This window comes from Malaclemys terrapin, chromosome 1, assembly GCF_027887155.1.
Source record: "Malaclemys terrapin pileata isolate rMalTer1 chromosome 1, rMalTer1.hap1, whole genome shotgun sequence".
Classification (NCBI taxonomy): Eukaryota; Metazoa; Chordata; order Testudines; family Emydidae; genus Malaclemys; species Malaclemys terrapin.
In genome coordinates this window covers 229,390,552-229,418,294 of record NC_071505.1, presented here as the reverse complement: position 1 = coordinate 229,418,294, position 27,743 = coordinate 229,390,552, and the positions used below count along the sequence as shown (strand labels likewise).

At 44.4% G+C, this 27,743-nt stretch overlaps 1 protein-coding gene across 1 annotated transcript in view; it reads right to left on the bottom strand.

Annotated features, from left to right (window-relative positions):
• Nucleotides 1-24,234: 24,234 nt before the first annotated feature.
• LOC128825830 (interleukin-5 receptor subunit alpha-like) overlaps nucleotides 24,235-27,743 on the bottom strand; it is a 31,146-nt gene continuing 27,637 nt past the window's right edge. Inside the window, exons 11-12 of the mRNA XM_054008651.1 lie at nucleotides 27,327-27,396; nucleotides 24,235-26,706 (exon numbers count right to left, since the gene is read on the bottom strand). Of these exons, the coding sequence (XP_053864626.1) occupies nucleotides 26,618-26,706; nucleotides 27,327-27,396 (159 nt within the window). The 3' untranslated portion in view covers nucleotides 24,235-26,617. The remainder of the gene's footprint in view (nucleotides 26,707-27,326; nucleotides 27,397-27,743) is intronic.

Below are 27,743 nucleotides of genomic sequence, written 5' to 3'. Positions count from 1 at the left end.
TTCATTGCCAGGTTGTACATTATAAGGACACATCTTCTGAAAAGGGTGGCAAGGCTTGCACCCATGCAAGACTGACTGAAGGCGAGGTAATGTGCAAGATTAGATAATACAGTACTTAAAGGGAAACTCTACTGAATGGAGGGAAAAAATACCTACACACCTCTACTTGTGCCAGCACCAGCACTATTCATTTGCTTGACAATCCTCATTATGTTACAGCCTTGGTATCTATGGCATGTCATCTTTTGCAAGTTGATTGAAAAAGGAAACAGGGCCCACCTCAAAACTACACTACAGTTAATTGAATTTCAAATTTTGTTTTTCAACAAACCATAGAAATCTTGAACATGGGGAAATATATGCAATATTCGCTAATATACAACAGTACATTCAGACACATGTTTTGAATTAAACTTAGTCCATTTCTGGTAACAGTATTAAATTTGTGACAGCCATGACCAGGAGGCATATGGGGAACAGAAGATGGTGGCTTTTATCAAATTAGAGCTAAAGGGGAAGAAAGGATTTGGGGGGGGAGGGGTCCTGCTGTTTTTGCAGCAAATAACCTAGAAAGGAGAGTAGAGACTGGGAGGGATCGGGGATGGGGGTGGATGGAAAGATCACATTACTTGGAGGCAGGAGGGGGCTGTTTGTTCTTTGCTTTTTGTTAAAGGAACATCTTTTCAAGATGTATTCATTTCTCTCCACCTCACCTTACAGCTCACTGTAGTTCTGATCTGAAAAGTGAGCCTGAAAAATGGCACCTGCTCTCTCAGCAGATATGCTCCCTGGGCTAGATACTTTGGTCTGGCTGTGCTCCAGCACCCATGGATATAGGCTGAAGGTTTTTGATACTGCCTTTACACCTTCCCTATTCTGTGACTGCCTAAGACTCAGGCTGCTCTAACTTGAACCTAGATACCATGGTATCAAAGAGAACTCCAGAAAACCTGGATCACCAAAGTGAAGCAGAATTCTGGCCATGCTGCCCCACCCCTTGCACTCCCTCATACTGGGAGATTCCTTAGCCAGGATAACTAGCCCCATGTGAATCAAAGAGTGAGAGTCAAAGCCTCTTGCTCTGGTGACAAAAATAGATTTGGCACTTCAGCTCCTAGATAGTGTTTGCAGGGCTGATAGTTAGAAAAATCATTTTTTACGTGTAAAGTGAGCACATTTGAACTTAAAATAAAGGAGAGACAATGAGCATGGAAGCCCCCATGATGTCCTATTTACAGAGTTGTTTTCAGCATAGAACCTCACTTGGCTCACTGGTTTGGGGATAGAATCTACATGAGCCACCAGATGCTGCATTAGCAAATATGGAAATAATGGGTCTGATTCTCCACCTGCCTTGCACCTCACACGGTCAATTACATCTGTGCAACGTGGGTGTAAAATGCTACCACGATGGGCAAGTTCTCCCTCTCTTCTCATTCTCCCCTCAAAGGAAATAGTTAAATAGTTACCCTTACACTGGAGAAAGGGGTGTAGCATGGACATCCTGCCAATGATGGACTAGTCGCACAAAGAGCAGACCCTTCTCCATCCTTGCCTTGCATCCCTCTCTTCTCTAGCATCACAGCTAGGGCTGCCATGCCATTGGCTATTACTCCTGTACCCTATCACCACTCCTAGATGGGGTATAAGAAGCAGTAGGGAAGTTAATTCTGCATGCTCTCAGTTTGGTGGTGTCAGTCCATCTGGAAGCCAAGTGCCCAGCAGCAACTGACAAATGGTGCTAGTTGCTTCTGATGGAGTTAATTTAGAAGGGTGCCATGAAAATACACAGTTCAGTGTCACCTGACACAGTGCATTTATAGAAAGAAAAATAACAGAACAAGATGTATTTTTCTCTATTCTCTTATCTCTTGGCCCATAATCTCTTCCATCAAGTGGGTATGGTGCAGATAACACTAAGAACATGAAAGTCACACTCAGATGTATTATCTAGGCTTACTGATTAAATAGATTATTTCAACCTCACTGCATATTCAGAGAGGACCTTTTAGGCAAATATTTTACCTGCTTTGCCCTGAATCATGGATGTTTGTGGAATGAGACACCATTACCGTGCCATTATATATGTCATCGGTGATTCCTCGAGGTTGAGGATAATCTCTTTAACTGATTTTATTTTTCATGAGTCCTCTGATGACTGAGGAGTCTGATCCTTGAGCCACAAAAAGTGTATGTTCCCTCTCTGACAAGTCTTCACCAGTTATCCCTATCCTGGACTGCTGTCTCCCACTGTGTGGTCTCAATGCCACATCTCTTGATGTTTATCTTGAGGGTGTGTATAAAGTGTTTCTTTTGGCCTCCCCATTTCCTTTCTCCTTTGGTGAATTGGGCATACAGCAGTTGTTTTGATAAGCATATATCAGGCATGGACACACAGTGCCTCTGCTGGTGCTGGATAATCAGGGCCTCAACACTGAAGATGTTGGCCTCTCTGAGGACACTGACATTAGTGCGCTGGTCCTCCCACTTTATGTTGAGGATCTTCCGAAGAAAGTGCTGGGGCTGGCATTCCAGGTTTTTCAAGTGTTTTCTTTAGGTCACCCAAGTCTCAGAGCTGTAGAGGAGAGTTGGGATTACCACCACTTTATAAGCTAAAAGTCTAGTATGTATTCTGGTGTTGTGATTGTTGAACACCTGGCAAGACAGTCTGCCAAAGGCAAGGCTGGCGCAGCAGATTCTGTTCTGAATCTCAACATCTATGTCTGCCCTCTGAGAGAGATGGCTGTCAAGATAGGCAAAGTATTCTACATTTTCCAGTTCTTCTTTGTCAATATAGATCTTCCTTGCTGGGTCTGATGATTGACAGGGGACTGGCTAGTGGAGAACTTTTGTTTTGCCGATGTTCAGAATTAGCCCTAGGCTTTTGTAAGCTTCAGAGAAGCAATTAAGGGCTGTTTGTAGACCCTTCTTTGAGTGTGCAACTACAGCACAATCATCTGCATATTGGAGTTCGGTTATTGTTGTCGATATTACTTTAGTTCTGGCACGGAGACGAGAAAGGTTGAAGAGGTTGTCGTCAGTCTGATATTGGATGCCAATGCCTGCAGTAGATGGTCTTGGATTAATGCTTTCATAGCTGCTAAGAATATGGAGAAAAGGGTGAGTACCAGTGCACATCCAGTTCAGATGACAAAAGGTTCAGAAGTAGAGCTACTGCACAGGATGAAGGCAGTCATTTGGTCATTGAGGAGTCTTACAGTGGTGATAAATTTGCCAGTATATGTATATCTGATTTGGTTCACAGTCTAAGAGACTCTACATAGATTTGTTGTAAACAGGCACTAGATCCCCTTCATGGACAGTGAAATAAATAGTCATGAGCTAGTTGTATTCATTTCACAGCCTTCACTTTCACTGCTTTTGTCAAACATGCAAGAGCAGGCACTGATATTCTATATGACTTAGCTCATACTTCTCCACAAATGGAGTAAAGAAGGAAGAAAATGCCAATGTTCAACTTGTAGAATTGTTTGATATTCTTCCAGTTAGATTTGCCCTCCTAACACCCATCTTCTCACATGCAGAGAAAGCAGGGAGTCTAACCCCAAGCCCCACAGATCCCAGCCTTCCTCTAAATTATTTAGTCAACAGTATTCTAAGCGACTGAGACGCTAGATGGACCGTTTCTGACATGATGATTCCTAACAGAATCCAACCGACTATTTGAGCTATTTACACCAGGCACCATCTATCTCTGGTAAAAAATAAATCTTTCTTTTTTAAATATTGTTTCCGAGTGATGTTTACAAGACAGAATCAACATTAAAAAAAAAAGCTTCAACTATAGCAAGGATCGGCAACCTTTGGTACGCGGCCCGCCAGGGTAAGCACCCTGGTGGGCCAGGCTGGTTTGTTTACCTGCCGCGTCTGCAGGTTTGGCCGATCGCAGCTCCCACTGGCCGCAGTTCGCCGTCCCAAGCCAATGGGGGCTGCGGGAAGTTAATGGAAGTTAATAGGTGCTCATAAGAGCTTGTACCCTGCCTGGGCTTTACAGGCATAGAGGATACTCTGGATCCTGAGGTGGCCCGGAATAGGTAATGTGGTTGCCAAACTACTCCTCCCACCCATGGCTGGAGCTAGGGTGACCAGACAGCAAGTGTGAAAAATCGGGACAGGAGGTGGGGGTAATAGGATCCTATATAAGAAAAAGACCCAAAAATCGGGACTGTCCCTATAAAATCGGGACATCTGGTCACCCTAGCTGGAGCCTGACTCTGCCCAGCTATGTACAGCAGCCAGACTTTGGGTAATGTTGCCAGGAGATCATTAATTTCCCATGTCCCAATGAGGAGAAAGATTAAGGGTAGATAGTCAGAGCTTTGCCATTGATTTCAATGGGAGCAAGACTGCATGGGCCCTTACATTGAAATGTTAACACTGTCTTTTATATTGAATGTATTAGGCCCAGGGCCAGTGCAACCACTAGGCAAAGGGCACCAAGATTTGGGGCGCCAAAAAGCAGTGCCCAAAAATAGGACCAGATAGCAATCAAGATGCTGGCCGCAGATCGCAGACTGTAGGGAGGACATATATGATAAGAACCACCCACACTCCCAATGAATTGCTCTCCTGCCATTTAGAAAGCCAGCAAAGTCCTTTGATTAGATCGCAGACTGTAGGGAGGACGTATACGATAAGAACCACCCACGCTTCCAATGAATTGCTCTCCTGCCATTTAGAAAGCCAGTGAAGTCCTTTGATTAGATCGCAGACTGTAAGGAGGACGTGATAAGAACCACGCTCCCAATAAATTGCTCTCCTGCCATTTAGAAAGCCAGCGAAGTCCTTTGATTAGATCGCAGACTGTAGGGAGGACGTATACGATAAGAACCACCCACGCTTCCAATGAATTGCTCTCCTGTCATTTAGAAAGCCAGCGAAGTCCTTTGATTATGAATCGATAATTGTACAGATATTGCTGTGTTGGTAGGTACATTACAGTAATAGCTCCTCTGTCTTGTAGCCTGCACAGCAGCCAGAAGGAAAGTGGAGCAGCTTGCAGCAGGAAGTGTAAGACCCCCCTCTAGGGCTGAGCTGTGCTGTCAGTGCGGTGCAGGCCAGGGCCGGCTTGCACATGGCATGCTTGGAGAGCAGGCTGCAGGTTTTCCAGGCAGAGGCTCTGCTTCCTGGGGAGAGAAGGGAGGGAGGCTGCGGCTGGCAGCTCTGCGGGCTCTCTCGCATGGAGGGGCTAAGCCACTTTAACCCACCTCCTTGCGCCCCAGCTTTCTACCCTCCCAACCCTGCTTTGGTGTAAGGGCCACGCACTCTCTGCCTCACAGTCCTGCCTTCCCCAAGCCCTCTGCCAGAGCGAAAGCCCAGCATTCAACTCCCCAGCCCGGGCGCAGGACAGACTCATGAAGGCAAAGCAGGAAACATGCTCCCATTGCCCTGTTGCAATTGCACTTGGCCCACTGCTGCATGCCAGGGCTGGAGAGGAGAGTGCCCATTTCACCCTGCGGCTCTTTGAATCCTACCCCGCAGCCCAGCGAAACCCAGATTGCGCCCTCTCCCCCCTCCACACCCAAACCTGGTCTGCTTCCCTTCCACTCCCCATCAAGCCCAATTCCCTCACTGACCGAACCCAGTCTGCTTCCCTTCTCTATCAAACCCGATTCCCCCTCTGATTGAACACAATCCGCTTCCCGTCCCCACCTAACCTGATACCCAATGACCAAATCTGGTCTGCTTCCCTTCCCCTACCCAGCCAAACCCGATTCTCCCAGTGACCAAACCCGGTCTGCTCCCCTTGCACTCCCCAGCCAAACCCGAACCCCCACTGACCGAACCCAGTCTGCTTCCCTTCCCCACCAAACCCGATCCCCCAGTATGACAGAGTATCTGCCATTCTAATTGTATATATTTTATTAATAACAATAATTCGATATTACAAATAAAATGTAGTAGATTTTGATGTGAAAGAAGGAAGGAAGGAAGTATACGTGACTAAAAAGGGTGTATTTCCGATTACAATGAACATTGCTTAATTTTAAGGAAAAGTCATCTTGATCTCTTAATCAATGTTTACGTCAAACAGTTGATGAAATTCAAAGCTTGACTCATAGTTAGTAAGTGACATGTATTCTCTATCCTTTACTTTTAATAATGAACAAGAAAAAGAACTGATAGGAATAAAATTTCATTTTTTTCATTTTCAGTTGATGCAGCCTCATGGCAGATATAGAAAAATTGTCTGGGGCACAATTTCGGGGAGGGAGGGCGCAAGGTGGAAGTTTCGCTTAGGGTGCAAAATATCCTTGCACTGGCCCTGATTAGGACAAGTTCCAATGTCATTTTTCAGTGACGGGGAGAACTGCACACATCCTTTAGCATCTGTGTAACCACAAGAATGAGCTGCATGCTAACAGAACTCTTTTGAAATCATGTGCAATAAACACATATTGGTTACAAACTGTTTGTGTTTTTCTCACTTGGGTTTCTTCTTAGATAAGTCATGTCACATCTTTACTTTCCCTGTAAAATATTCTCTCATTTATGCTATTTATATAGCCCTTAGCACCACATGAAGAAAAGTATAATTTCTTTTTTCATGGGGGTTTAAGAGCTGGTTTGTGAGTCACTGAGGTCTTTTAGTCATCGTGTTAGTGACTCAAATATCAGCATCACTTTCCACAGTGCTTCTAAGTAGGAACCCTACTAATCAGTTCAGTCACCAAAATGTTCTCCTTGTAAAATTTGCACAAATATCTTAAGGAAAGAAAATTTCCGCTGATTGTTATAACTGGCCTATCCCCAGCAGTGCACATATTTATATAGTCAGAGCTAGGCTCAGAAACCGCAACTTGAATTCAACCCACATACTGCATCTTCTGGAGATTTTTTTTTCTTTGCTGGTCAGATGCCAAATTCAGCTTTAAATCCTCAGTTTCATACAACAGGTCCTCCAAGCTCATTTGGAAGGATAAATCTTTTGCCTTTAGTTGTATCTGCCGGATGATTCTGAGAACTGAATCATAGAAATGTAAGGTTGAAAGGGCCTTCAAGGTCATTTAGTCCATCTCCCTGTGCTGAGGCCATCCCTGAGAGGTGTTTGTCTAACCTGTTCTGAAAAACCTCCAAACAGAGATTCTACAACTTCCCTTGGTAACCTGTTCTAGTACTTAACTGTCCTTAGAGTCAGAAAGTTTTTCCTAATATCTAACTTCAAACTCTCTTGCTGCAGATTAAGCCCATTACTTCTTCTCCTACCTTCACTGGACACAGAGAACCATTAATCACCATCCTCTTTATAGTAGTCTTTAACATATTTGAAGACTATCAGTCTTCTTTTCTCAAGGCTAACCATACCCAGTTTTTTTTAACTTCACATTTCTAAACCTTTTATTATTTTTGTTGATCACCTCTGGATTCCCCAGTTTGTCCCTATTTTTTTTATAGTGTGATGCCCCAAACTGGACACAATACTCCAGCTGAGGCCCTTCCACTGCCAAAGAAAGCAGAACTATTACGTCCCATATCTTGATATAACACTTTTGTTAATATATCCCAGAATGATATTAGCCTTTTTGCAACTACACCACATTTTTAGCTCATATTCAATTTGTGATCTACTATAACCCCCAGATCCTTTTCAGCAGTACTATCACTTAGCCAGTTATTCCCCATTTTATATTTGTGCATTTGAGAACTGTTTGGTTAGTTCTAAAGTTTGATTTCCACCATTAGAACAAGGCTGGCCTGTGCTAGAGTGCTTCACTTTCAAAATTCCATGCCTGAATGAGTTAGGTACTGTATGTCACAATTCAAGGCAACTTCATCTGTATTTATCCTCCATGGTCCAGCAAGGTCATCTACTCTTGGCTTCTGCCTCCTTAGTCATCTTCTCTTGGGCAGAGACCTGTATCTCTCTCCCTCCTGATCACTGTATTTCCAGGCTGCAGTTCCCTTCAAGACCCCCACTCAAGAGGTTTTCCTGGGGTTACATGTTTATAACCTTCTTAGCTCAGAACAAACACCCTTGTGATTCTCTGAGTTACTTGTTAGGATGTCTGGAGTGGCTCACATCTATGAGTGACTACCTCAGGGCAGGCTGTCAGAAAGAGGGCAGATATCCCAAACTGCTGGTATGTCCTATAATTAGATTTCACCAACCCAGTAACAAATGGGAACTCCAGGATCACTGTACCAATCTTACCATGGAGTCACAGACAGTCCCCTTAGATTCTCCAGTCTATCTTGCCACACCGACAACTGGACTTCATGATAAAAGGTCCCTCAAACCAAAAATCACAGTACATAGGGTTTCTCCCAGTCCCAAGAGACCAGTCACTTAACCCAGATCAATTGGTACTCTGCATATTACACCAAAGACAACGCTGGGAGCCAATTCTATAGTAAACTAATTAAAGGTTTATTAGCTAAGAAAAGGAAGTGAGAGCTATTGAGAGGTTAAAGCAGGTAAACTGTATGTACAGCTGAGTCACAGTTTGTAATTCCAAATGGTAGCAGAGATGTAATAAACTGCCAATTTCCAAAAAGTGTCTCTCGGGGCTATCCAGAATAATCCTGGGGATCTCTGTCTTCTCATTCAGTTGTTCTGCTCTGTTAGAATCCAAACAGTCCAGAGATGAAGGATCTTTCCTGAATCCATTCTTGTAGCTTCGTCTCACAGAAAACAAGCTGACAGTATCACTACCCATGTGGGCTTTTCCTTTGATGGCCAGGAGTGAGGAATGCATTTAGAGTCTTTGACCTCCGATCATCAAACACAATGACTACTTGCTTTGAAATTACCACTTTTCTGGTAAAGATCTTCATTTGCATTCCATATGGCTTCTTTCTTCTTGATGGGTTCTTTAGTTACAGGGGTATTTACAAGTAATAGTTTGTTATTATATTATAATGGGCTACATATAAGTGAAAGTGAAGTTTAAACACCAAATACTCGCTTATATATTTAACAATCACTTTGATCTATACTGATACACAAGTGAATTGATCTGGGGCTTTGGCATGAACTGGCACTTGGTCTGCCAGCATCACATTACTCCTTTATGCCACTTGGGCCTTTTGATACTAGGAACAGATCATTCATAGACAAAGGTTCCTGCTCCATGGAAAAGCTTTAAAAGATCAGATCAAGAGGAGTGCCTTTGCATTCCCCTCCTCCTAAATATTTCCTAGGAAACTTATTCAACAAACAGTCCATTCTTGTTTAAAAGAGTCCTTTGAAGCTAATAATATTACTCAAGCTTTATATTAGTCATGTCTCTTAGAAAAGTTACATATAATCCCACATAAACATTTGCATTTTCAAAACAGTGAGCTCCTAAGATACTTAATTCAATAAGGGTTACCTTAATTCAGTAAGACTTGTCCAGAAGATTGCCACATCTGTCACACTGTACAGAGAATGTTTCAGTTTAGATTTAAATTGAAGATGCTTTCATTTGTAAAAAGCAGATTTTCAGTGATTGCGAATTCTTTTGTTGCAAAATGCCTTCTTCTTTTCTGTATTCAGCTTAGCTGAAGTCATAAATGGCATTTGTTTTAAGCCGGTAATGGAGAGTTTTCAATAGCAGCTAGCAGCATCTTGCTAATGTTTGTTCAAGGCCCCTTTCAATCAAATGAGAGTGAGATATACTTGTAAAATAGAAAGATACTACAGAAGGCCAAGAGGCAGTAGGGTCCAGTCAGAGCTGCCTCCTCTGTCTCTCCTGCTCTGTGACACTGGGCAAGTCATTTCACCTCTCTGTGTGTCTGTTTTACTTCATGCCTTTTAAAAGAAGAACAGGAGTACTTGTGGCACCTTAGAGACTAACAAATTTATTAGAGCATAAGCTTTCGTGGACTACAGCCCACTTCTTCGGATGCATCTGAAGAAGTGGGCTGTAGTCCACGAAAGCTTATGCTCTAATAAATTTGTTAGTCTCTAAGGTGCCACAAGTACTCCTGTTCTTCTTTTTGCGGATACAGACTAACACGGCTGTTACTCTGAAACCATTCATGCCTTTTGTTTGACTTTTCTGTTAGATTATAAGATTTTGGAGTAGGACGTGTCTCTCACCATGTGTTTGTGCAGTCCCTAGCACAAGGGAGCCTTGATCTTGGGTTAGGGCCTGTAGATACTGCCACAATATAAACAATAATAAGGCAGAGTTTTGATTAATCTAAAGGGGTTTCAATGCAAATATAGTGGTACATAACCAGAGGAGTAAGAATTCTGAATAATAAGGAGGAGGAAGGGAAAGATTGCTTTAGAGAGACGTGGGCAGGGACAGGAAACTGAGTCAATCCTATTTCCTCCCACCAGAAGGGTAAAAGTATTAAAACTCAGCAATGAGAGGAAGCAAAATAATACAAAAAATGTGTTCATGTAGCAATACAGTTGAGAGTGTAATTTCACAAATGTCAGGGGGCCAAATTGTAGCCCAACTAGAAGACCCATTCCCATTACTCTGCTCTTTGTGTAGTCATATACACCTGGACAATGCGCATGGAAGTTAGTGGGTGAAAAGTGCACTCCAGTCCTAGATTGCTTTGTGCAGCTCTGATGCCACAGAACAGACTTAGGGTATGTCTACACTGCAATTAGACACCCACGGCTGACCTGTACCAGCTGATTCGGGCTGGCGAGATCATTTAATTGCAGTGTATACTTCTGGGATGGACTGTGATGGAGCTCAAGCTCTAGGACCCTGCGAGGTGGGAGGGTCTCAGAGCTCAGACTGCAGCCCAAGCCCAGAAGTCTCCACTGCAATGAAACGGTCCCACAGCACCAGCCCTGCCAGCCCAAGTCAGCTAGCATAAGCCAGCCGCGGATGTCTAATGACAGTGTAGACATACCTCTAGAGCCAGTTTATACAAACAGCTGAGGATTTCCCTATTGTAGGAAAATCCTCAAGTAATGTAGGGCTGATACAGCCAGGCCTATGCTACCTCCACTGTCAGCCCCTCGTGCAAAGGCCATTTGGGCAGTGTCAGCTGGAAGGTTGTGGTTGCAGCACTCTGTATTTTGGAAATCCCCAATTACTGCAGTGATATCTCAGGCTGCTCTAATTTATAGCAGGAACCAGTCATCTCATGGCACCGTTGAGAATCAGGGAATCACCAGGTGATAAGCACAGCTTGTCCAGACCTAAAGAGTGGGCCCAGAAAACGTAGTGTGATTGTTCCTACAGATGTGATGGATTGTAATAGGGTGTTTCATTGCATAATCACAGATCATATGATATGAAATGCACATCTGTGAGAAATGAGTGCACAATTTAATTATAAATTGTGTTCACACATTTGAGTCACTTAAAGTAACCTTGGATATAAATGGTCACATCATGTTAGTAGCATATGCAGTGAAATTGAAATGTACATGTATGCGTCTAGGAAAATGTGTAGTCCAAACATATGCCAGAAGTATATAACTGAGATTCTTTAAGGTTTATTGGGATTTCTGAATCAAAATGTAGCTGAAGAGAATGAGAAAAAATGTATATATAAGGTGCTGGGAAAAGGTTCAGTTTAAACATTATGTGTAGTCATTTACATTTGTGCACAATGGGTGTAAAACCTCACCAAACCAGGAGTCTTCACTCACATACACCTGACTAGCATTACTGAGATTGTCCCTCTCTAGTTACCCTCATGGGGAAGTATACAGAGAAGGAGTTCCAATAGTCCTCATAATGTTTCTAGAGAGGGATGGATGTTCCTATCCTTTTGAGGCTGCTGTACATACATAACATTCACACACTTTATGGGGCTAATTGCAGGTGTCCCACCATCTCTGTTCCATGCATGAGTCATCCATGAGGGATGCCTTTAGAATGTACCATCCCTTAAAGTGTCTTGTCTGCATGACTGAAAGTCATCCAAGGAAGAATTTACTCCCTTGCTGGGGCGCTGGGGTGCACGGCTCATAGCCAATGCACCCTGATGTCTTTACCCTGAGCCTGACTGCTGTATCTGGCTAATTGAGTCAGACTCGGTCCCTGAAAAGGAGTTGGGAAGCTAAATAGCCTATACAAGGTTCCCTTAGGAAGAGGTTCCTCCATGCCCCTTCCTTCAGAACCTAGTGTGTCCCCTATGACTGCAGAACACAGGTAGCCTGCAACCTCTGAAGGAGTCTGCACTGCGGAAGCTGCTGGGGCCATGTTTGGGATTACTGTATTTACTAATGACATAACTTAGCTTGACTAGTTGGCATTAATTTATATGTCGTTGACTGTGTCTTTGGTGCCTCATAAAACAGTGTTAACTAATACGGAGAAATAGGCAGAGCTGTGAAAGGCATTTGTGAGGTGACTGACTGACACCTAGTGTTTGAAATCAATTCACATGGATAAAAATGCTTTTTAAAAACAGCCAGAAAAGTCTTCTTGAACCATGGAGTAGAAGAAGAAAGTCTCCGTTGCCCCAGTAAAGCACATTGCTGCCCTAAGGGAAGTGCGGAGATGCCGCAGGGAAACCTTAGAAAAAATTGTGCCTCAGGAGTGCACCAAGCTTCCATCTGTAGGTTGGTTAACGCTGCTGGACAGTGGTGAGGTGGACAGTGCCATACAGAGGATTTGTCCCTGCCACCATCCCATTCCTCCCTGCCCCTTTTAGGCTGGTTAGTAACCCCAGAGGCACTAGGACCAAGTATCTCCTAAGTAATGGTGCAGTGGGTGCTCTCGCTGTACACTGGGGAGCTCCTAAAAGCATTTTATGTGTCCCGATGAGGCACAGTAATGCCTTGTGCTCTTGCTGGAGCAGCGTGGTTCCACCTCACCCTTACCACAGGTCTGTGCACAAGGAATGTGGTAGGGCAGAAACTGCCCAATACACTGAAGGAGTAACTAGACAGAGGAGAATCTCTACACTCCAAGAAACCAAAGGCTAATAAACTGTAACTGAAAAAACAAACCAGTGAAAATGCTTTATTTAAACACTTACAGTTGCATTGCTATTTACAGTATTGTAGCCATGTTGGTCCCAGGATATGAGACAAGGGGAATGTGAGAGTTAACACTATTTCACTTGTGCGCACAATAGTTTTAATCATATGTTCTTTCTTGAATAATACTATATAATAGCATATATTTTTCTTCAGCCTCAGACATGTGTTTAGCATCTTGTAATATTTTTTCATTCTTTTATGCTAACACTAATTCCATTGGCAGGATGGTCCAGTCTCACCTGGATTCTCCATCGCTTGCAGTCTTTAAATCAATGCTGAATGACTCTCTAAAAGATACGTGTTAGCTCAGATGGATGTTATGGGCTTGATGCAGAAATTATTGGAAAACGTGTTGGGTGAAATTTTGGGTGAAGTTCTTTGCTTTGGACTAGATGATCAGAATAGTCCCTGTTGGATTTAAAATCTATGCATCTTGATAGACTCAAGTTTTTCATAGCACACGTCCTCTTTTCTCTAAGGTAGTCATTTTACAAATTATTTTTGTTAAGATTGTGTATTTTGGATGTGCTGTGTCTAGGTAAAAATGATAGACAGAATGGGACATGGAAGCTATTTTAAGAGTATATGGTGGACATAACTGTAGAGCTTTGTAAACTTGGTTAGCTTTGATTTACTGGTATTTACCATTGTTCTGGTTTTATTTAATTTTGCTCTAAGTGAACCCCCTAATTAAAAGTAAAACTTAACTGAAATCACAGGCTCTCATACTTGTGACCCAAGGGCATAATTAGGTTTGCACAACACTAGGACCTAGTGATCAGCAAACTGTCAGGTGTTGTAAGAACTGAAACTAAGTCTGCAGGCTTTAGAAAAGTTTTGCCTTGAAATTCCTGGCCTTGGCTTTTCTGCTAAGATTGCCAAAAATGGTATCTGTCATAGTGCAGGCTAGTGCTCTACAAATTTTCCTCACAACACTTTTTTGTAACTTCATATTTACCTGCAATATTATGCATTTTTATGACAAGCAACCTGTCCCTTTTTGGCTTTCAGTGGAAAGCAGAGCTAGTTTTACTAAACACAAGATTTCAGCTTAGCAATGGGTAATTAAAGGTATGAGTGGAATCACACATGATAATAATGGAGAAAAAAAGGACTGTGTGTATGCATTTAAACCTGGTCTTATGGGGTTTTGCCTTTGACTTCAATGGTGTTTTCCCCACCAACATGCCATGCACACACATCTCTTTTTAATTTAGATATCACTAAATATGTATTTTCGTTCATTTGAAATTATGAAGTCACATTATATCTGCTGTACTTCAGTTTGCTGAAAATCTCTGCTTGTTGGAGTCACTAACTTAGCACAGGAAATAAAGTTAAGATGGGCCTGAACCAGAACCTTGAATCTAAATACCAGTATACTTTGCTGGTGGAAGAGTCAAACTTTGGACCCAAATATTGTGATTCAAGCCCATCTCTGCTCAAGGAGAGTATCTTGACAACGGTGACTACAATATTGTTAGCTGCAACTAAATATGCTAGCCTACAATTTCTGAACAGCCAGCCTATCAAACATTACAAATGTAAAAATCCACAGAAATTGATTAAGTACTCTGAAAATGAATTTAGTTTTATAAGTACATTTAGTCCTGGCCTACACACTGTTTTTATATTGGGATAACTATGTTATTCTGTACTGATATAGTCGTACTTGTACTACCCCTACTAGGGTATGTCTATACTACGAAATTAGATCGAATTTATAGAAGCTGGTTTTATAGATATCGGTTTTATACAGTCGATTGTGTGTGTCCCCACATAAAATGCTCTAAGTGCATGAAGTCCGGTGGACCGCGTCCACAGTACCGAGGCTAGCATTGACTTCCGGAGCGTTACACTGTGGGTAGCTATCCCATAGATCCCGCAGTATCCGCCACCCATTGGAATTCTGGGTTGAGATCCCAATGCCTGATGATGCAAAACAGTGTCGTGGGGGGTTCTGGGTACATGCCGTCAGGCCCTTCCCCCTCCGTCAGAGCAACGGCAGACAATCGATTTGCGCCTTTTTACCTGGGTTACCTGTGCAGACAACATACCATGGCAAGCATGGAGCCCGCTCAGCTCAGCTCAACTCACCATCACCATATGTCATCTGGGTGCCGGCAGACGTGGTACTGCATTGCTACACAGCAGCAGCCCCTTGCCTTTTGGCAGTAGATGGTGTATTAAGATTGATATCCGTCATCGTCATATTCCAGTTCAATCAGAGGCACCTGGGCAGACATGCTTTGTCTCCTGGAGACTCAGTGCTTCCGGCACTCCTATTGAACCATCTTGACGATGATGGCTAGCAATCGTAGTACAGTATCTTCTGCCAAGCACCCAGAAGATGCCGAGGGCTATCAGTCATGCTGCACCGTCTGCTGCCAGCTTAAGATGTAAAAAATAGATTTGTTCTGTATTCATTTGCTTCCCCCTCCCTCCGTGAAATCAATGGCCTACTAAACCCAGGGTTTTGAGTTCAATCTTTGGGGGGGCCATACTGTGTGACAGCTGTTCGTGTTTCTCCCTGATGCACAGCCACCTTTGTTGATTTTAATTCCCTGTACCTGTACGCTATGTCGTCAGTCGCCCCTCCCTCCCTCCGTCAGTTTCGCGCCTTTTTTCAGACCAGACGCCATAGCACTGGGATCATGGAGCCCGCTCAGATCACCGCGGCAATTATGAGCACTATGAACACCACCCGCATTGTCCTGGAGTATATGCAGAGCCAGGACATGCCAAAGCAAAACCAGGACCAGCCGAGGAGGCGATTGCAGCGCGGCGACGAGAGTGATGAGGAAATTGACATGGACACAGCCCTCACACAAGGTATGGGCCCCAGCAATGTGCAAATCATGGTGTTACTGGGGCAGGTTCATGGCGTGGAACGCCGATTCTGGGCCCGGGAAACAAGCACAGACTGGTGGGACCGCATCGTGTTGCAGGTCTGGGACGATTCCCAGTGGCTGCGAAATTTTCGCATGCGTAAGGGCACTTTCATGGAACTTTGTGACTTGCTTTCCCCTGCCCTGAAGCGCCAGAATACCATGATGAGAGCAGCCCTCACAATTGAGAAGCGAGTGGCGATAGCCCTGTGGAAGCTTGCAACGCCAGACAGCTACTGGTCAGTCAGGAATCAATTTGGAGTGGGCAAATCTACTGTGGGGGCTGCTGTGATCCAAGTAGCCAACGCAATCAAAGACCTGCTGATATCAAGGGTAGTGACTCTGGGAAACATGCAGGCCATAGTGGATGGCTTTGCTGCAATGGGATTCCCAAACTGTGGTGGGGTGAGAGACGGAACCCATACCCCTATCTTGGCACCGGAGCACCAAGCCACAGAGTACATAAACTGCAAGGGGTACTTTTCAATGCTGCTGCAAGCCCTGGTGGATCACAAGGGACGTTTCACCAACATCAACGTGGGATGGCCGGGAAAGGTACATGATGCTCGCGTCTTCAGGCACTCTGGTCTGTTTCGAAAGCTGGAGGAAGGGACTTTCTTCCCGGACCAGAAAATAACCATTGGGGATGTTGAAATGCCTATCATGATCCTTGGGGACCCAGCCTACCCCTTAATGCCATGGCTCATGAAGCCGTACACAGGCAGCCTGGACAGTAGTCAGGACCTGTTCAACTACAGGCTGAGCAAGTGCCGAATGGTGGTGGAATGTGCATTTGGACGTTTAAAAGCGCACTTGCGCAGCTTACTGACTCGCTCAGACCTCAGCGAAAGGAATATCCCCATTATTATTGCTGCTTGCTGTGCGCTCCACAATATCTATGAGAGTAAGGGGGAGACATTTATGGAGGGGTGGGAGGTTGAGGCAAATTGCCTGGCCGCTGATTACACGCAGCCAGACACCAGGGCAATTAGAAGAGTACAGCAGGGCGCGGTGCGCATCAGAGAAGCTTTGAAAACGAGTTTTGTGACTGGCCAGGCTACAGTGTGAAACTTCTGTTTGTTTCTCCTTGATGAACCCTCCGCCCCCCCACCCAGTTCACTCTACTTCCCTGTAAACCAACCACCCCACCCTCCCCTCCCCGCTTCGAGCACCGCTTGCAGAGGCAATAAAGTCATTGTTACTTCACATTCATGCATTCTTTATTAATTCATCACACAACTAGGGGGATAATTGCCAAGGTAGCCCGAGAGGGGTGGGGGAGGAGGGAAGGAAAAGGACACACTGCAGTTTAAAACTTTAAAACTTTAACACTTATTGAAGGCCAGCCTTCCGATGCTTAGGCAATCATGTGGGGCGGAGTGACTGGGTGGCCGGAGGGCCCCCCACCATGTTCTTGGGCATATGGGTGAGGAGGCAATGGGACTTGGGGAGGAGGGCTGTTGGTTACACAGGGGCTGTAGCGGCAGTCTCTGCTGCTGCTGCCTTTCCTGCAGCTCAACCATACGCTGGAGCATATCAGTTTGATGCTCCAGCAGCCGGAGCATTGACTCTTGCCTTCTGTCTGCAAGCTGACGCCACCTATCATTTTCAGCCCGCCACTTGCTCTGTTCATCCCGCAATTCAGCCCGCCACCTCTCCTCTCGTTCATATTGTGCTTTTCTGTAGTCTGACATTGACTGCCTCCATGCATTCTGCTGTGCTCTTTCAGCATGGGAGGACATCTGGAGCTCCGTGAACATATCATCCCGAGTCCGCTGCTTTCTCCTTCTAATCTTTGCTAGCCTCTGCGAAGGAGAAACATTTGCAGCTGGTGGAGGACAAGGTAGAGGTGGTTAAAAAAGACACATTTTAGAGAACAATGGGTACACTCTTTCACGTTAAATTTTGCTGTTCACATTACACAGCACATGTGCTTTCGTTACAAGGTCGCATTTTTCCTCTTATATTGAGGGCCTGCCGGTTTGGTGTGAGAGATCACTCACGCGGTGCCAGGCAACAGAATTCGGCTTGCAGGCAGCCATGGTAAATCACTGTCTTTTGGCTTTTTTTAACCCTCATAACATGTGGGAATGGTTTCAAACAGTAGCGCCCTCATTTCCCATACCAAGGACCCGTTGGGTTGGCCATTTAAAATGGGTTTGCAATGTAAAAGGAGGGGCTGGGATTTCCAGGTTAACATGCAGCACAAACCCAACTACCCCCCGCCACACACACACACACAATTCTCTGGCATGATCCCTTCACCCCTCTCCCCACCACATGGCTAACAGCGGGGAACATTTCTGTTCAGCCAAGCAGGAACGGGCACCTTTGAATGCCCCCTTAATAAAATCACCCCATTTCAACCAGGTGACTGTGAATGATATCACTCCCCTGAGAATAACAAAGAGAGATAAGGAATGGATGTTGTCTGCATGCCAGCAAACACCGGGACCATACGCTGCCATGCTTTGTTATGCAATTATTCCAGACTACGTACTACTGGCTTGGCGTGGTAAAGTGTCCTACCATGGCGGACGGGATAAGGCAGCCCTCCCCAGAAACCTTTTGCAAAGGCTTTGGGAGTACATGAAGGAGAGCTTTCTGGAGATGTCCCTGGAGGATTTCCGCTCCATCCCCCTACACGTTAACAGACTTTTCCAGTAGCTGTACTGGCCGCGATTGCCAGGGCAAATTAATCATTAATCATTAAACACGCTTGCTTTTAAACCATGTGTGATATTTACAAAGGTACACTCACCAGAGGTCCCTTGTGTGCCCTCAGGGTCTGGGAGCACGCCTTGGGTGAGTTCGGGGGTTACTGGTTCCAGGTCCAGGGTGATAAATATATCCTGGCTGTTGGGGAAATCGATTTCTCCGCTTCCTTGCTTTGACCTATCTTCATTGTCTTCATCATCATCATCATCTTCCGCGTACCCCGAACCCGTTTCCCTGTTGCATGTTTCTCCATTGACGGAGTCAAAGCACACGGTTGGGGGAGTGGTGGCTGCACCCCCTAGAATGGCATGCAGCTCCGCGTAGAAGCGGCATGTTTGCGGCTCTGCCCCAGACCTTCCGTTTGCCTCTCTGGCTTTGTGGTAGGCTTGCCTTAGCTCCTTAACTTTCACGTGGCACTGCTGTGCGTCCCTGTTATGGCCTCTGTCCTTCATGGCCTTTGAGACCTTTTCTAATATTTTGCCATTTGGTTTACTGCTACGGAGTTCAGCTAGCACTGATTCATCTCCCCATATGGCGAGCAGATCCCGCACCTCCCGTTCTGTCCATGTTGGAGCTCTTTTGCAATCCTGGGACTCCATCATGGTTACCTGTGCTGATGAGCTCTGCGTGGTCACCTGTGCTCTCCACGCTGGGCAAACAGGAAATGAAATTCAAAAGTTTGCGGGTCTTTTCCTGTCTACCTGGTCAGTGCATCTGAGTTGATAGTGCTGTCCAGAGCGGTCACAATGAAGCACTGTGGGATAGCTCCCGGAGGCCAATAACGTCGAATTCCATCCACACTACCCCAAATCCGACCCGCAAAGGCCAATTTTAGCGCTAATCCCCTCGTCGGAGATGGAGTAAAGAAACTGGTTTAAAGGGCCCTTTAAGTCGAAAGAAAGGGCTTCATCGTGTGGACGTGTCCAGGCTTAAGTCGATTTAACCCTGCTAAAGTCAACCTAAACTCGTAGTGTAGACCAGGGCCTAGTGCGCATAGTTATACTGACATTGGGCAGGTCTTCACTACGGGGGGGGGGGAGTCGATTTAAGATACGCAAATTCAGCTACGCAAATAGCGTAGCTGAATTCGACCTATCAGAGCCGACTTACCCCACCGTGACGACGGCGGCAAAATTGACCTCCATGGCTCTCCATCGACGGCGCTTACTCCCACCTCCACTGGTGGAGTAAGAGCGTCGATTCGGGGATCGATTGTCACGTTCCGACGAGACGCGATAATTCGATCCCTGAGAGATTGATTTCTACGCGCCAATTCAGGCGGGTAGTGTAGACCTAGCCATTAAGGTTCCTTATACTGGAATTGTTTATTCCCTTTCAGAAAGGAGAATAAGCTATCCCAGTATAAGATACATTTATACCAGTATATCATGCATCCACATGGGGATGGGGGCTGTAGCACTTTAACTATACTGGTATATTGCAATAGTGTATAACTTTTGTGTGTAAGCAGACCCTTGATTAAGCCAACATGAAAGCTTTAAAAATAGCTGAATCACTTAGAGCATGGCATGTGTCCAGTAGGTGGCAGCAGTGAATCACTAGTGTAGTCTGCAAGCACTCTAGTTCAGATCTGTACATGCTCAGGTTTGGGGATTGCTTTACTGGCAGTGCCTAAGACGGTCTTTTCAGGCAATTGTGTAGTCATCAGAGCACAAGGATGTAACTGTTGTGCCTCGTGAAGCTTCACTGTGCTACATGGTACCCCCAAGCACCATGCTTTTCTGGGTGGGTATATATCGGTACTGCCCCCATTCAGCACGGCACATAAGCTATGTATTAACTCTAAGTTAAGACACATACTTAAGTGTCTTCCTGAATCAGGACACAGGAGATGAAAGACTGAATATGACAATTCCTAATATTTCATAGGACTTTATAATGTTAAAGATAATTTTTGCATCCAATGCCCAATATCATTAATGGGATTGATGTCTCTGAATAAATGGAGGAAAACATAAATCCTCATATGCTATGTGCTCTTAAGAAGCTTTTAAGAAGTCCCTGCCACTTGAGGGCTAAATTTTGGAATCCTTACTCATGCTGGTGAGCTCTTTACTCACAGGAACATCCTCACTGACTTGACCGAGACTAAACAAGTACCTAAGTTCTCGTCACGTGAATAAAGGTTGTACAGGCTGTAAGTAAATTATGTGTTATAATAATGTGGACAACTAATACATCCCTGCAACATAGCAATAGCTCTGAAGAAACTTTCTAGGCTCAGAGAGTATTAATACTAGAACTGGTTGCAATTATTTAGTCGATACATTTTTTGGCAAAATGTTGAGTTTTGGTGACACCAAAACAGTTTGCAAACTCCTGTAAATTTTGTAGAATTGTTCATTTAAAAAAAAATTAAATTAAAATAAAATAATAGATTAATTACGTATTATTTACTATAAATAAATACATAAATAAATTAAAATTATATGTTTTGATGTTTTTGATCTAAACCAAAATGATTTTGTTTACTTTTTGAAATGGGAAACAATCTGAAAAAAAAATATTATTCACTTATCTCTAATTAACACCTATTTAATGTACAGCAGAACCACTACTTTCAGATACAAAAAAATTATCGAGTATATAATGGACATTTTTAAACTATACACGTATACATTGGCCTTCTAGTTTTCAAAATAAATTATACTGTTTTATAACCGTCTAAGAAAAAGCTATTTAAAGATGTGTTAAATGTGCTACCTAGAAATTGAAATTCTCTGTCTTAATTAAGGTACAATGAGCATAGAAACAGCAGCAGGAAAATAGCCCTCACACAGTCCTGCCAATGTCCCTCAGCCCTGGCCTGGGCTTTTGGCTGAGAATGCCATAGAGAGTGCTGATGTGACTATGTTTTTATTAAGTAAATGTCTCGCAGGGTGCGGGCTGGTGCTCTATAAGTTTCCCTCACAAAGCTTTTTGCACCTTAATCTTTATTGGCAGTATACCTGACAGTACAGTCCCAGGCTTCTTTAGAATGGAAACTGCCACTGGGGCTGAACTGTGTGTGACTGTGTGAGGTGAACAAAATAGGCCTAAAATGAGTCCATGAAAGACAGAGTAACTTTGATTTTACAAACTGGTCATTCAGTTTATTGTCCGGTAATGACGACACATTATTGTCACCTGTGTAGGCATCAGGTGTCACTTTAAATCCTGGCACCAGTTGTGAGCTAAGAGTCCTTCAGGCCAAAAAATATTATTCCATGTTCACTGTTGCCTGATTCACCATTTGAAGTCTGGACTCCAGAAGTCCTTCGCTATTGTTTCGTAGTTGTTTACTTCAGCTGCACTCCTGCTATTTTAATACTTCCACCTTATGAACTCTATATCTTCAATTGCAGAGAAAGGCTGTGAATTAAGGTCTCTTGTTTCTAAAATGCCTCCTGTGGTGCCATGTAGCACTGCGAGTGTAGAATGGCTGCCATGTCCATCCACAGAGTTAGCCACATTCCCGAGCTATCACTAGAACTACAGCCAGTAGAGTACTTTGGGTGTCTGACCTTCTGAGTGAAAGATAAATGTGTTGGTAATGGTACCTTTAATTTACAATTAAGAAACAAAAGGAGTTGCAATGACGGTCTGAAACAGGATTTGATGTGTAGTATAACTAACGAGCATTTCCCCCCTTGAGAGTGTAATAGGGTGCAGGATCGTAGTTTCAGGTGGGGGAGCACTGGCATGCTTACCAGACATAAAAACTCCATGCCACAAAGACAAGTAACAATAGCCAGGATGCTATAGATCATTTGGCTCTCCCAGCAGTCACTATGGGCCTGATCCTTACTGAGGTCAATGGGAGCCTTTTATTGACTTCATTGGGCACTGGATCAAGCTTTATGATTGTCAGCGCCCATTCTTAGTATTCTTTGTGGAGAAAGACTGCAGGCTTCTCGAAGACTGTTCACACAAGCTATTACCTGACTTTGCAAGTCCAGGGTACTTTGTTCCCTCTCAAGGATCAGCCAGTGACTGCCCCAGCTAGTAGTTCAGAGAGCCAACTCACTATGTCTTCCTCAGAATAAACTCTTACTGCTGCCAATTGTATGGAAATGGAGAGAAAAATCTCTTAAAAAGATAGGAAAAAACAGTACAGAACTGCCACTCAGTTATAAAAATATTGAAAAATAACCTACAGGATAGCAGAAAATATCCTGCTTTCTCCTCTTACTCCCTAAAGCCATCTCCCTTTGCTAGTGCTTTGTTCTGGCAATGCCCTCAGAAAATTGTATAACTAGAAACTCTTTGCTCCAAAATTTGCTCAGCTTTGATGTATAACCTTCTGCCGGGTGGAGCCGGCAGCAACCAGGGCTGGGTTCAATATCTAGGGGTTCCTTTTCAACGATACAACACAGAACCAATCGAGTAACTTGGGACAATTACACACCACCCCGGGCGCCTCTGAGATTCAATACTTCCCCACTCCCAAGCACAGAGTCTGAGTGTAGAAAACAAACTTTTAATGAAAGGACAGAAGTCACCCAATTTTAATTAGGGAAAATGCCACAAGCAGGATTCTTAATCATAAAACTATGAGCTGGACACCCACCCCACTGTGTGTGGGGCAGAGTCATCTGCTTCATGTTCCTGAGTTCTAAATCCAGCAGTTCCTTTTCTGTGCCCCTCTGCTCCCTCACCATGCCCCACTTACTCCGTAAGGACCCAGGGTTCAGAGGTGCATCTGTGTGAGTTCACCTCCCACCCGGGGAAGAAGGAACCTTGCTTACTCCACCATCTGAGCACTTGCTCTGGTTGGCTGCTCTGCCAGCCATTGTTCCTCACTGCTGGCGGCCTAGCCAGCCGCTTCTTCAGCTCGCCACCTTGCCAGCTGACTGTCAGTCACCTTCTGCTGCCACCTGCCTCTCTGTTGTGACCTCTGAACATCAGTCTCTTAGTGATTTTCAGCTCTTTGCAGGCTGTGAAGAAACTCTGCCCCACCATAAGTTGTTTCAGCTCTCATCTGAGCTTGTTAATATAACAAAAGGCTCCTAATGAAGCCTATTCAGCTCTGTCTTTGAACAGTAGGAAAGAACAGATTAAACCAGACTGGGGACTCTCCACTCCTCCTAGTTGGGATACCTGTTCCTGCCCCTTTTACTTTTCCAGAGGTCTGGCATTCAAGCCCCTGGCTTAGTGAGGTCCTTTCAGCTGAGGGTGACCACTCAGTCAGGACAAATTTAGCACAGTTCTGCTCCCCTTTAGTCATACAATGAAGATAACAACATTTCACTACCCCTGCATTCAGTGCTAAAGTGATTTGTAACCCAACACCAGCCAAAGGTGATCATTCAGAGCTACACAACTCCTGTCTTCTAGATACCTACACAGAGTAGGTGTGTTCATGTAAATACAGTTTGTTCCTGAAGTCTCTCCCCCTCCTGAACTAGTTGTCAGGTCATAGTTCATTCAGACTTTGCTTACAGATGTCTGTAAAAGGATATGCCTGTTCTGTAGTGCCCCTTTCTGGTTAAGTAAATATAACTCTTCTGCCAGGTGGAGTTGGCAGCAACCAGTGCCGGGTTCAATATCTATGGGTTCCTTTTCAACAATATAACACAGAAATGGCTCGAGCCCCCACCCAGTAACCTGGTACAAGTACACACCATCCCTCGGTGCCTCTAAGAGGCAATACTTCCCCACATGCAAGCACAGAGCATGAGTATAGAAGATAAACTTTTAATGAAAGGAGGGAAGACACCCGACAATAATTAGGGAACATGCCACAAGGAGGATTAATAAACATAAATCTGTGAGCAAAACATCCACCCCAGAGTGCGTGGGGCAGTGTCTTCTGTCACAGGTTCTTAAGTTCTACAACCAAAAGTTCCCTTTCCATGCCCCTCTCTGCTCCCTCATGACACCCCACTCATAATGGTTGTCCTTGATCAGTGTGGACCCAGAGTACAGAGGTGCATCTGTGTGAGGTCACCTCCCACCGGGGGTGAGGGGTGAAAGGCACCTTGCTTGTTCCACTGTCTGAGCATTTGCTCTGGTTTCACTGCCCTGCCGGCCAACCACTGCTCCACTGGCCGCCCCGCCAGCCGCTCTCTGTAATGCTGGCTGCTCCACCAGCCGCCACTTCACTGGCCGGCTGTCGCTCCGCCAGTCGCCCCACCAGCTGCTATTCCACTCCACCAGTCACTGCTCTGCCGGCCATCTTCCTGCAAGACGCCGTTCTACTCCACTGAACACCTTGCCAGCTGCTGAACTACACACAGTCACCTTCTGCTGCCACCTACTTCTCTGTTGTGATCTCTGTGGGTCAGTCTCTTGAGGTTCGCCTCAATGAGTGTCATCTCTTAATGGGGGAGCTTGGCTGCTGAAGCAAGCTGGCAGAAATGCTGTCCCACAACAAGTGATTTAAGCTCTAGTGATCATTTAACAAAACAAAAGACTCCTAATGGAGCCTTACTTAGCTCTATTGTTGAACAGTGGGGAGGGGCAGATTAAACTGTGCCTGGGGCTTTAAAATAGAGTCCACACCTTCTGGCAGGGACACCTATCCCCACCCCCTCCTACTTTCACACTGGTCTGGCATTTGAGCCCCTGACTTAGTGAGTTTGTTTCAGTTGAGGGTGACCCTTCAATCAGGACAGGCTTAGTACAGTTCTGCTGTCCTTTACTCATACAATAAAGATAACAACATTGATAACAACATTTCACTACCCCTGAATTAAGTACTAAAGTGATTTGTAACCCAACACCAGCCAAAGTTGATCACTTGAAGCTACATAACTCCTGTCCGCTGGATACTTAGGCGGAGTGGATATGTTCATGTAAATAAAGTCTGCTCCTGAAGTCCTTTCCCCTCTCCAGCTACCTGTCAGTGGAAAGCTCATTCAGACCCTGCTTTCATAAGTCTCTGCTGCAGCCTGCCTCGGTTTGCCCTTTTGATGAGGTAACAATGAGGTCACTTTAACAGCCCCATCAAAAAGAAGCCAAACTCTCTAATTAATGTCAGCGTACCTCCATTTAATAAAGTAATCTGAAAGGAACAGTTGAAATGAGTTAAAGGCTCTACCCTCTGAGTCCAGACAAAACATAAGAGTCCCCACACAAAAGTTTCCGGATTCCAGCAACAGATTCTTCTGCTGAAAGGCCTCAGGCTTCTCCCCTGCCTGGAGAGCCCTGCATTCCTTCTCCTGCTTGCTCAGGGTCTCTCCCTGCCTGGAGAGCTTTGAAGTCCCAACTTTTTGTTTGTTCCGAGTCTCTCTGACCTCATGGCTTCCTGCTGCTCTTTTATAGATAGGCTTGGTAGAACTCCATTTTTTCCCCTCTCTCATGTGTGGCCCATAAACTAACTAGCTGGGACTGGCCAGCTCCAGGTCTTTGGCTCCTAAAGGGGCAGACCACCCCGTTACAATGTCCAAAACCCATCTCTTCATTAGCATTAAAGATCTTACATCTTTATACAAGACTATTATTTCTTTGCTGATGTCTGCTTATCAACAATATGATACAATGTTTTCAGATTATACATGTCTCAAAGTTCTATACAGCCTTTAGGAGCCGTTACCTCTAGGAATGTTATGAAAAACAGTCATTGCCCACAATTCAGCTTGCCCATAAATCAGTCAGGTATTTAACAACAATCCACTGATCTTGTAAAAACAGCTGATCTTGTTCTTCTGACCACAATCTCATGTGATAACAGTGCTATGAAATGAAAACCCAAACACTATCCTTGATTTGACCTTCAACTCTAGTCCCAAATCCCAGATTAATTTGCATCCAAAAACCATCTCATGAATAGGCTTTAGCTATAATAGTGCTGTGGTTAAGAGTAGTAGTAGTAGTAAAAGACAAACTGCAAGCTGTCTCTGGTGTCTGCTCTTGTGACCCAAATACACATTTCAGGAATCTCATAATGTCCCTAGTAAAACGTTTTTGAGATCTGTCAAATTGCTGGGCTCAGACTGGTTCTTGGCTCAGGCCTATTTGGATTCAGCTGGAGTATCTCCACAAGATAATTCAGCACAGAAAAGATAACCCACTCACACAGCAATGAGGATTGTCATCCCTCAGGATACATATGCTAGTACATGTAGGCTGTTTTCCAGATGCTTAAGAATCTTCATTAGTTAATCCCCTTGTGTTGGTTCTTTTCCAGAGGGACCAACATGATCTCGGAGTGCATGTTCACTTCACTTGTGTTGAAACTTAGTTCTGTTGAGTAAAATTGTATTACACACAAATGCATTCACTCAGTGGTGTAGCAAACAAGATCAGATTCTGAGTTCTGTTACATGTGTGCAAACCATGTGTCATGTACACGGTTGGGATAGATTACTGGAACAAAGTGGGAAACAGAGACTACATTTTCAGAGTGGTAGCGGTGTTAGTCTGTATCAGCAAAAACAACAAGGAGTTCTTGTGGCACCTTAGAGACTAACAAATTTACTCTTGGACCCAGCCAACTTACTCTCTGAATCTCAATATGGTCTGTGGTCTGCTCCTGGGGCAGTGTAACTATGCAACATGGGCTTGTGGCACAGTCACACGCTAGCCCCCAGATAATAAATAGTATCTTATTTCAGGGGTTAGGGTCATTTGTGGATAAGACAGATTGGGTCTGGGCAAGTCTCTCCAGGCATCTTGACATTAATAGCCATTTTTCTGTGTCCCACTCCCATCTCTATGCAGAACCATTATTTCATATAAAGGATCTGCCAAATACTCCTTATTCCATATACCAATCTCCCTCTTCTGTCAGCGCCATCAACATTCACTCGTGCCATTTGTTGTCACCAGCAAGTCAGTAGACGCATGTGTTTCCTTGGACCTACCTGTGACAGGTGTGCTCAGATCGCTGATAACCAGCATGTCGGGAATTTGGGGAACCAGGCCATACTCCTGCTGTGTTAATAATATACAACATTAGTAACTGTTTGTTCTGATCTTCCATTCACATAATGAATAAACAAGGCTGCCAAAGTAAAAAGAGGCTCTGTGCCTTCTGAAAAAAACCTCTTGCAGATGCTAGAGGACACGCGTAACATAGACACAACCACCATGGCTTGGTCCTTACAGTTTGACAAGCCACAGCAAATTGCTATATAGAAATATCAGTTTAATTTGCACTGCTTTATTGAGGAAAGCAACAAGGCAATGCCCTTTTAGCTGAGAAAAGGTGCAAACGAGTTTGGCCAATCACAGAAGGAAGTAGAGACAGATATTGTATCTTGCGGAGAGAAGGCTCATCT